The 11,478-nt window shown below is 38.8% G+C and overlaps 1 protein-coding gene across 7 annotated transcripts in view; it reads left to right on the forward strand.

Moving 5' to 3' along the window:
• Positions 1–10,994, forward strand: part of CNTNAP4 (contactin associated protein family member 4) — a 259,706-nt gene extending 248,712 nt beyond the window's left edge. For 5 of the 7 annotated variants that reach the window (XM_024735652.1, XM_024735650.1, XM_024735649.1 and 2 more), the window contains 3 exons: positions 4,379–4,597; positions 4,929–5,000; positions 10,260–10,986. In XM_024735652.1, coding sequence (XP_024591420.1) covers positions 4,379–4,597; positions 4,929–5,000; positions 10,260–10,453 — 485 coding nt within the window. In that variant the 3' untranslated portion in view covers positions 10,454–10,986. Of the gene's footprint in view, positions 1–4,378; positions 4,598–4,928; positions 5,001–10,259 lie in introns of all 7 variants that reach the window. The other 2 variants (XM_024735648.1, XM_024735646.1) reach the window with 2 other exon arrangements.
• Positions 10,995–11,478: the final 484 nt, after the last annotated feature.

Here is an 11,478-nt window from a genome sequence, read left to right on the forward strand (position 1 = left end):
CTAGGCCAGATGTAAATAAAGTATGTGGTCAGAAGGAAGAGGATGTCTACGGCATCTCACAGAAGAGCTTCAGGAACGGACTTCAATCTCAGGGACATTTTATATAAAACCTGCTTCAAAGCCAAAGGGTACACAAGAAAGTTTAATTCAGTTACTTAAGGACATGTGATTTTGTAAATGTCCAGTCAGATGACACTTCAGATGACATGGGTCATGCTGAAAGCAAAAGAGAAGCTCAGGTTACCCCGAGATGCCTCACTATAAATAGTTTGTACATTAATCAGGTTCTCAAGGTTGTATCTCAGAGCAGTAGGCTTGGTTGGCAAATAAATACCGTTTATAAAAAAAACTGCTCCTTTATCCACACAGTATTTGCTGTCTGCTTTGCCATTTGACTTTTCCACCAACTGTTGTTGTTGTTGAATCCTTGTTGTAATTGCCTGTGATGGTAAAAATGTCCTGCTGGTCATTAGCACGCTCCTTTGATTCATTGCACCATTTTCTGGCAAGCTTTATTTATCTTTATAGATTAAAGGCATTGAGATCCTTTTTTAAGGTGGCCCCTTTTCCATAGGTATGGCCAAACTACTTAGGTTTCTTTTGAGTTATTTGTTTTGTTTTGTTTTTCTTTGTTGTTTTGACAGCCACAAGAAGTTTCATGAAGCACTTCTTGTTTTAATTGTTCTTCATTTACTTCATATCCTTTCCAGAAACAGTCCTCTCTCTGCGTAATAAATAGAAAGACGCTTCATACGAATTTTACTTTCTTGTTACTCTATTTTCTCGTAGAACTTTTGGTAGATTTCTTTGCAAAAGCAGAAGCCATTCCCTTGGTTGGAAGATACAGTTGAGCCTAATTTTTTAACAGGCAAGACCACCTGCAAAATCTGAGTCAGTTAAGAATTTTTCTAACTGGAAACATCCCAAACATAATTGTCTTATCAGGATTTCAATGAAGTAAGAGGCATTTATCTACAATTCCCCCACCTGTGCTGTTCTAACCCTTACATGTTGTTGGCATTTCAGGAGTCAGATAATAGGAAAGATAAATGTTTTTGTCCACTGGCTCTATGAACACAGTTGTCAGTGCAGCTCTCTGATACTATGTACTGCTTATAAGCAACTTAATATAGCTGTTAACTTCATCTGGACTCAACTCTGGGAAGATGGATGCAAAATGCCATAGTTCCCTTTCTCTCCAGATTCTAGTTCCGACCCATTGACTTTCCTGAAACAAGGGAGTTGATGGTCTAGCGCAGCCAGGTGGGGTGCCTGGGGGCTGCCAGTGAGACAGTGTTGTGAGACTCCCTGCTTCTGGTTGGAAGAGAGTCTGGGGACCAGCCTTGAAGAGTCTTAAGGGAGACCCTGAATTGTGTGGATCCCGGAAAATGCTTGGCTTGCAGAGACCCCTGGACCCCGTGGGGAAAGGGCAGCATTGAAAACTCAGTGCTTCTGTGCTCCCTCTTTGCCGAGGAGAGAATGACCTGAAATGTGAGGATTTCCTGAATCCTGAAATTTGGACCATGTCCTCTCTATCCTGAGGTTGGGTGGGCATTTGGATGGCAGCTTCACTGACAAGTACAGCTGCTACGCTGTCTACCTTCTCTGGGCGTCAGCCACCTAAGGAAGGCAGTGACAGAGAATCAAGTAGCAGATGAGAAAAACAACCCTATATACAACCCTTGATTCAACAGCAATCAAGTGGGAGAGAAATCGAAACAACCAGAATGAAGCTATTCAAGGAGACAGACCCCATCCTGAATGAAACTAAGTAAGAGCGCTGTAAGGAAATTCTAGCAAAGCAGCAAAAAGACCTAGAGGAACGACAAGTATGATTTTTCCAGACTAAAAGAGAATGATCTTTGTGGATACTTGAAATCATCCCCTGGAAGAGCAAGTGAGTAAAGCACGTGACCCGCACAAAAACAAGTCCTAAAAGATAGAAATCAGAAGGGAGATTAAAAGCAGTTAAAGAATATGCAGAGGAAACCAAACGTGAATACTCGGCAGTCCAGAAGGATAAAAAGGATGAAAGTGAAACAATAGCTGCTTGCACAGCATATGAAATTTTCCAAGCTAAAGAAAAACCTGCGTCTGCAGATTAAAATGGGCCACCGTGGTCTATGCGTAAGAGATGAGAGGAGATAAACAGCAGGGACAATCTGATAACAATTCCTAAATCACAGGGAATCTTACAAAGTTTAAGAACGAAGTGATAGAGCCAGAAGATGCTGGAGTAAGATATCTAAAGACGATTAAGAGAATAGGGCTGTGTAGAGTCATCCTTAAAATAGACACACAAAGAATCACCTAATCCATCAGGATAAATTTCTGTTCCAGATACACTCCATCACATTTTCTAATTTACTTCTTCATAGCATTATCAGTCTTCAGAATTTTCATCCATTCCTGTTTCATGTTTATCGTCTGTCTCCCCTACTAGAACGTAAGATGCTCAAACAGCAGGGAATGCGTTGCCTGTATATTTAGCTCTTAAAACAAATATTAATTGACAGACTAGTTTAAGTTTTAGATTTTAAAGCTTTTTTCTACAATATTTTATAATAGGTAAATATTTTCAGTTTAAAGGTGTAGGGTTTTTTAAAAGTTGCCACATATCAGATTTTTACCAGAGAAGTGAATTTTATCTATTTACTTTTTTTGTTGTTGTTCAAAATGTAAGATTTTTTTTAAGGTCTATAGAAATTTTATTCAGGATTTAAACCTTGTAGAAGAAATATGAAAAGCACTGTTCTGATTATATTGCTATTAAAGTATATTCCTTTTTATTCCTTGTTAAAGTAAAAAAATAAACCAAAAAACTCCGAAGCAAGAATGCTGTCTTTTTCTAAAAATATGTATATTTGAATGTATCTCCATCCATTCAAATGGGTGACTGCTGTGTGGGGGGACTAAGGTAGTTCTTCGGTTTATACACATTGATGAAGCGCCTCCTATGTAACCGTGTGGTGCTGGGTGTTGAGGGTTCCCTGTGTGCTCACGGAGCAGCAGAGTGATAGCCTCTCAGGGCTCTTTGTGCTACGAGGCAGGACAGCCTACTGGTAAGGACATAGGCTCCAGAGCTAGGATACCTGGGTCTGAATACCGTATCCCCCAGCACAACAGGAAAGTGATGTAATCTGTCTAATTTTCAGATTTTTTAGAGTGTGATATTCATGATGCTAAACATCTAATCAGTATTTTTATTAAAAAGGTATAAAACGTGCATGAAAATGGGGCAGAAGGAAGTGTTCTTCAAAAACCTTGATATAACAAGACAGGCTTAATCAGAACAGAGTTGCCCAGAGTCATTTCAAGAATAGATACCAAGCCAAAAAACAAAAATACACCGCAGAAGATATAAGTGGAGTGAAGGAAAGAATGTGTCAATTATAAACAAAAGAAGCTTATGATTTTGGAGTCCAACAGGCCTGGAGTCCAGTGCATAATGCCAACAGCTGAGTTAACCTCAGGCAAATCACTAAAATTCTGAACCTAAAGGGTCTTGTCTGTGTGACTAGAATAGGATTCTCATGGCTTCTGTAAGGTTTAAACACAAGCATGCAAATCCCTTGGAATACTGCCTACTGTATAATAAGCATTCAGTAAATTCAGTATTTATTATATTAGTTTTTGAAAAGACCGAAATGCAAGTGTTGGTGTCCCGGTATGTGCAGCACAGGGGAAAGTAGTCTTGCTGCTTTATGATCATGTAGGATGGGTGGATGCATCGTAATCTGATAACATTTGAACGTTAAAAGTCTACAATTAATTCCCCTTGTTTAGATTTCATGCTTGCCAAGCATGAAATATCTTCTTCACTGTAAAATTATGAATTAATATCTTGACACTCAAACCAATCTCTGTCCCACAATAGTTCCATATTAACTAAATGCTCATTAAAATGGAGGGGGTTATCTATGTATAGGGGGCACACACATACCTCAGTCTGAGTGATAGGTGGACGGTGAAACAGGGAGAAAAGTCAGTGAGGTATGAGAGTTTTCACTGCTGTACGTGAAGAATTAAGAGTCTCTAAAAGCTTTCGAGATACAACCTCTAACATGATAACATCTTGCAGGAACCCTGATCAGTTCATTATCTGACCCATTCTTGTAGAGACTTTAATTATTTCCAGAGAGCTCTCAGTATGTTTAATTATCCATACTTAAAAACTTGTCTTTATTAGCCTGGGATGTCTCACCAGTAGTTGTGGAAAGATTTAATGGATCTCTTATAATAAAGACAAAAGCAAAGGGAATTTAACAGCTGAGTATGTATTGCTGTTGCGTTGTCAAGACTTGGAATATTCCATTGTGGCAATGCCCGTTTGCACCTTCACTGTCATCAATCCTGTGGTGTTTCTTTGGCTTCACAGAACACAGTGACGTGGACCAGGAGACGGCGTTGGCAGGTGCACAGGGCTTCCTGGGCTGTCTCTCTGCTGTGCAGGTCAGCCACGTGGTCCCGCTGAAGGCCGCTCTGCACCGCAGCCGCCCAGCCCCCATCACCATCTCAGGACACGTGACAGAGTCCAGCTGTGTGGCCCAGGCTGGCACCGATGCCACATCAAGGGAGAGGACACACTCCTTTGCAGGTGGCCTATGGCTCTTCTTTTACCCAGTCCCAAACACAGCTTGTCCACTGGATATTAAAATCTTTTAATGCTGGGACTCTGTGTTCTCAAGATGGTTTCTTGAAATTGGTTTTGTTTAATTTTCAGTCCTTGCCCATTTCTCTCCTAGATTCTCAATTCTTTATTCCTGTGGACCATTGCATGTGGGCATTGCTTAAGGTTAAAATTGCAGACATCCCACACTGACCTCTATAATTCTGTTCTGGTTTTAAAAGTTTATGAATTTTTAAACATTTCTTCTTTTTACTCACCGATATCCCCCTCTTCCCCCTTTTCTGTCCTTTAACTGCAGATCATTCTGGAACAAGAGATGACAGAGAACCCGTCACTAACACAATCAAGAGTGACTCTGCAGTAATTGGAGGTAGTAGAAAGCATGAGCGAGCTCTTCCTATCATTGCTAATGATGAGGTAGTTAGCACTAGAGAAGCTGTCTGTGGAGAATCTACACATGGCCCAAGAGTTAGGCAGTGGATCCTGAGGTCAGTGGGGTGCTTTATTATTTGTACTGGATTGTCTTATAGAGTCATCCTGAATTCCCAGCTTCCTTGGAGAGTTTCAGTGTAAATAATTTATAATTCACTGAAACATCACACTCAAAGAATGGTTGTTACACTATGATACTAATGAGTATCATTTAGCTTGATAATGGCCATCTCCATTCCCTAGGGTGTTCTGACTGGATTTGAGGAAGTGTCATTTTTTGCCTTCTTGGACACATCACTGCTTCTGCAAGGGTTTATGTAAGAAGTAGGAAACACCTGAGATTAACATTAGAAGCATATATTTAATGTTGCCTTAATGCTTAATCAAGGTGTATATTTCCATGGTTTAGATGCTCCTCTCAGTGAATATTACATTTTTATTTGCATTTTATCAAATACAAAACTAATGGAATAAGGGTGGTTCATATTACTTTATTATTTTTTTTTAATATATTTATTTTATTTATTTATTTTTGGCTGTGTTGGGTCTTCATTGCTGCGCGGGCTTTCTGTAGTTGCGGCGAGCGGTGGCTTCTCTTGTTGCAGAGCACGGGCTCTAGGCACACAGGCTTCAGTAGTTGTGGCACGAGGTCTCAGTAGATGTGGCTCACGGGCTCTAGAGCACAGGCTCAGCAGTTGTGGCGCACGGGCTTAGTTGCTCCACGGCATGTGGGATCTTCCCAGACCAGGGATCGAACCCATGTCCCCTGCATTAGCAGGAGGATTTTTAACCACTGCACCACCAGAGAAGTCCCAATACTTATTTTAAATTGCAAAATTAACACAAAAAGTTTTAAATATATCTTCCTGGCAGTAAAACAGCATATTCTCTGAGACATAATTTACTCAAAACCAACCCCCTACATAAACCTTTTCCTTCCTGATTAATGGTCTTAAGAATGTTATTAATCAGATTATTGAAATGTTAAGTGGCTCACCTTTCCTCCATACTCTGCATATGATATGGACATAAAAAGTAAACAATTATTTTATTATCAATATATTGCCAGGTAACGTGATTAGTCATATACTTGAGCAACTTATGTGGGCTTTATACCTGATTCATTTGGTTCTATTTTTTACACCCTTACTCATGTAGACACTGACTTCCTTTAAGAACTTAGAATTTTATTTAGACAGAGAAGAGTACTGGTCAAATCTTTGTGAGAATATTAACATCCCCATTGCTTTTTCAGTTGCTTTACTTTTTATCAAATTAATGAGGTATAAATTAAAGATGCATAAAATACGTTCCTCATTTAGTCATATAACAAGTGAAAAACAAAAACTAAAACCCTGTTAGAAGAGTAGTTAATAGCTGCATGTCTAAAATAAATATATCAATATAGTATTAATACAATCTATGGTAAAAACTCATTTGAAGTTATAGCATTTAAAATGTGCTCAACATTGCAACTTGTTGGGATTCCTAGTCAAACAAATTGTCTCAGTCTCATAACGGTGCTTTTTCTGTGCATTTAACTGGTATAGATATATAGTCAGGATATAGGGAGATAAATATACAGATTTAGATATAAATAGTTATTGTATAGTCAAGCTAATGTTACAGCAAGTATTTAATCTTTGGAATATTGTTTGTAAGTCATTGTATGTTGGGATGGAACACACAATGGGAACAACTAATAAGTGACCTGTGAAATTCTCACTTGACTCAAGTGCAGAGCAGAGCAAGAGTTATGGAAGATTTGCTGCTCGGGGTCTCGCCAGGGTCCACAGATCCAGGAGTGTCTGCTTTTGATCATTGCAGACTGAGCTTCAGGAGCAGAGCAGCTGGTCGTGGCCATCTAAGCCCGGAAGGCCTCTCCTGGGGTCACGCGCAGTTTCTCAGCTAAACCACAGAATACCGTTCTTTAGCGTGTTGCTCCATCTGCTAGCGTTGTGGTAGAGTTCTTCACTTGTTGTCGCGTTACTCATAAGTTGCACCCACTGTGTAACAATAATTAATCCATTTAAGTAGTTTCCAACTGGCTAATTCCCCCGTGTTTTACATTTTAGGTAATCTTTTTCTTCAGTTACAAACAGTAAATAAATAAATAGTGTGAGATGGGAAAATTGATTTAATAAGATATTTAAAACTGATGACTCAGACACTGTAGAGGGTTTCTGGCCAGAATACACAGATATGAATGCTCAGATTTAGACAGAAAGCTACATAATTTCCTCATAAAAACACATTCACCAGTTGGCAGTGTCACAGAGTGCTGTAGATGGCCATATGTCATTTAGAGTATCCTTTTTCCTTTTTTCTTTTTTTTTTTTTTATATAACAGGTTAGATCAAGGTTTTTTGTGGACATGAGAAACCCTGACATAACACTGTCTCCAGTTAAAAGGGAAATCACATGCATGGAGCAAACCATTTCCAGAGTCCAACCATGATTTTGACTGTCTGGGTGTCCTGCCTGGGCCTGCAGTAGCCTGCCCTCTGTATCTACTTCATCAGCTTTCCACACTGAAATTGTTCAGAATCTCTTTCTTTAAACTAGAGGCCTATAACCAGACAATAGAAATATTTATAGCAACTCAACTGATTACTTTTCTAAGATGAAAGGCAAAATATATAACATCAAATGGATACTCTGATTTAAATTATTCTTTATTAATATGACCAACTATGAAAAATCGTATCCATTAGTAAATTCTTCAGATTTCAAGTACAGTACCGAATTTAGTTACCAGGTTTATGTTGGATCTATCAACAAGGAATTGCTGTCCCTCTCAGATGAGGCTGACCTCGCCAAAAATCCTTAGCCCCTGGCAATATTATGATTGGCTGTAGTGAATCTGCCCATCAGATCATGTGCTGTGGAATCCATTGTGACTGATGAGGACTTTCAAAGTTTTGGCTTCAGCTGGATTTGTTAGAGTTGTTTATACCTAATTTAAACTAGGATGAAGAGTCCTTGTTTTACGATATGAGACTCCATCCACATCACATGTTTTCATTGTACCTATTTTCGTCTGAAAACACTATATTAGTACCTCCACTGATTTCATCAGAAGAGTCTAAGTACAAGGGAAGCTCTCTAACTCATGGTGACAGACAACAGTTTTCCAAATTCTATTTTTCATTTGAAAACTTGGCGTTATCATTGGCATCCTACATTGTCAGTTGTTTTTCTTTCTTTTCTTTTTAATAAATTTTAAATTTTTTATTTATTTATTTTTGGCTGCATTGGGTCTTCGTTGCTGTGCGTGGGCTCACGAGCAGGGGCCTGTCCCCACTGCAGTGCGGGGACCCCCTCGTTGTGGTGCCTCCCCCCATGAAGCATGGGCTCCAGGCATGTGGGCCTCAACGGCTGTGGCACACAGGCTCAGTAGTTGTGGCACATGGGCTTAGTTGTTCTGTGGCAGGTGGGATCTTCCCGGACCAGGGCTCGAGCCCGTGTCCCCTGCACTGGCAGGCGGATTCTTAACCACTGCGCCCCCAGGGAAGCCCTGTTTTTCTTGAAGTGACAGATTTACTTCATTTTAAAGAAAATGTCTGCCAGATATCCCAGTTAAAACAACCATAGTTTATCTGTCAGTCATCCTTTCAAGTAAAAACAGTGTTCTTTAAAGGAAAAAGCAGCTAGTTCAGTTCACAACTCAACTCAGCTGTTCACGCTAGCATTCTTCCTGGAGACAACCATCATACTTCACGCTGCAGTAGAAGTGCTTTACAAATACTTCCCATGTCATCACACAAAATGTTAGAAGGACTTACGGCCAAAGGTCACGATTTGGTAAAATGCGTAATTTTAAGTGCTTCATCAAGGATATTCTTAAATGAATCTGGTAGTGCAATGCCTGCTTTCTACTTTATGAATTCAGTGACCACTTTTAAAGTTTGGTGGCCTTGCCTTAATTCATGCCAAGGTACCAAGAAGTTGACCTAACCTTGTTTTGTCCTATCAGTGGATATTACAACACAGTGAAAAAGGCATCTCAGAGTTATTATGAATAGTTTTGACCCTGTGGACCCCTCACAGTGTCCCGGGAACCACCAGGGATTCATAGATCACACTTTGAAGAAGACTGACTTAACGTAATGCCAGGATTGGTAACCATTTGGCATAGCTAACCGTTGTGGTATTTTTTATTTACCACCAATTTTTTATTTACAATCAGGTGTTTCAAAAGATCAATATTCCTCATATAGATGCAATTACTCTATGTATTCGTATCGATATATTTCATTAGTCAAGATTATTCGTATACATAACTTGTCCCTGCTATTTATTTAACAATAAAACAAATTACTGATAATCAAGTTCATTAAAGTGTTTACATTTAAGGGGATAAATTAGGAGATTGGGGTCAACCTATACACACTACTATATATGAAATAGAGAAACAACAAGGACATACTGTTTACCCAGGGACCTAGACTCAATATTTTGGAATAACCTCTAAGGGAAAAGAATCTGAAAAGAATAGGTATATATGTATATGTATATATGTATAACTGAATCATTGTGCTGTGCACCTTAAGCCAACACAACATTGTAAATCAACTACACTTCAATTAAAAAATGTTTACAGAGACTTCCCTGGAGGTCCAGTGGTTAAGACTCCGTGCTTCCCCTGCAGGGGGCGTGGGTTATCCCTGGTCGGGGAACTAAGATCCCACATGCCGCATGGTGCAGCCAAAAATAATAACGATAATAAAATAAAATAAATAATAAAAAATGTTTACATATTTAAGTATGAAAAACACATTTGATTATTTTATGATGTTACTATTACTCTGTAATTTCAAAATAATTAAAACTTGTCTGGGTATTAATGTGAAGTGACCCCATGGTCTTAGAGTCATGTAGGTAATACCCTGTGTTATTAACATATTGTATATATAAGTGCACTGGATGAATCCAGTATAATATGCATTCAGAGTAAATGAAGGTGAACCTACAAGACTGATAGAACTCAGAAGTAAACAACATATTTTGATACCACTTGATCCAGAAATACCTAAGTTTTCGATATTGATTTGAAATTGATATTTCCAATTTATATATATTAGATGCTTGATTTCATTAGAAAATAATTTTATGATGACTTCTTGAACAGTGAAGTCTACAGTTCCTGCATGGACAACAATTCTGATTTTGTATTTCTTTTCTCTTCTCTCACCAGGTTTGATAGCTGTTGTGATCTTTATCTTGCTGTGCATCACTGCCATAGCTGTCCGCATTTATCAGCAGAAAAGGTTATACAGAAGAAATGAGGCAAAAAGGTCAGAGAATGTAGACAGTGCTGAGGCTGTTTTGAAAAGTGAGCTTAATACACAAAATGCAGTCAGTGAAAATCAGAAAGAGTACTTCTTCTGATTGGCAGCAGTGATTTACCTTATAATTACAGCAGTCTGATTTAATAGCCAGGGGCTCTCAAGGGACAGAAAACAGTTCTTACATTGAATGTACAGGCAATGGATTTGCAGCACTGCCATGTTGCCATGTCCAGACTCGAGACAGCTCCAGGAGGCCTCATCCAGTGACATACTTCCCACAGCGGTCATTCTATATAACAAGGAGTTTTAGATATTGATATTAATTTCCAACTGTTCTGATACGATCTAAAACAGAAGTTTAACCCACTTGAGAGCTACAGGTTTTCAATGTGAAAAGTGTAACCCTGGCCTCTCAGCCATAAGTGATACCTAAGTTGTGTGAGAGGTAAAAGTCAAAATTGGACTATAATGACCTTGCTTTATTTGAGAACATATTCTGTGTTTGCTTTAGTGTCCCCATGGTGTTATTCATAGACCTGGAAATGCTTCTAAGATCCTGTTTGGCTGGTGTTTGCATCTTCAGTGGCCAAAAGTATATAAACCCCTTTGCCTTTCTCTGTATTGCATTCAATACAATTTATCAGTAGTGTTGAAATATGTTTTGTTGTCACTGGTTTGTTTGTATTGCTCTTTTTCTATTTGACTCTTCTCAATGATTTTGAAAACTTTAGGTTTTGAGTGTCAGGCTCCAGCTCTGAACATGCAATTCATATGTAACAAGACCTACAAAGTGCATTGCTCATCAGTATGTGATGTCTTGCCTTTAACACTTTTCTGTTTAACTTGCTCTCATGCTTCGGTATCAGCAGTAGTTAAGACCCTGGGTAATGCCAGTTTCCCAAAGAGTGTGAAATGTTGGCACGTAAACTCGTTGATATAAAAAACACAATTCTTAACACTTCAAAGAATTGTTTTTATTTACAACTGTAGTATCTCAAATGAAATATACTTCCGAGAATATTTTCCCCCAAACCTTATGTCAGTTTTCTTTATAGGTTTATATTTCTATTTTCCTAAAGTTTATCACCCACTTTTCTTTGATCTCCCTTTACTGTGTTCCATGGA

This window comes from Neophocaena asiaeorientalis, unplaced genomic scaffold (assembly GCF_003031525.2).
Source record: "Neophocaena asiaeorientalis asiaeorientalis breed wild unplaced genomic scaffold, Neophocaena_asiaeorientalis_V1.1 scaffold40, whole genome shotgun sequence".
NCBI classification, from domain to species: Eukaryota; Metazoa; Chordata; class Mammalia; order Artiodactyla; family Phocoenidae; genus Neophocaena; species Neophocaena asiaeorientalis.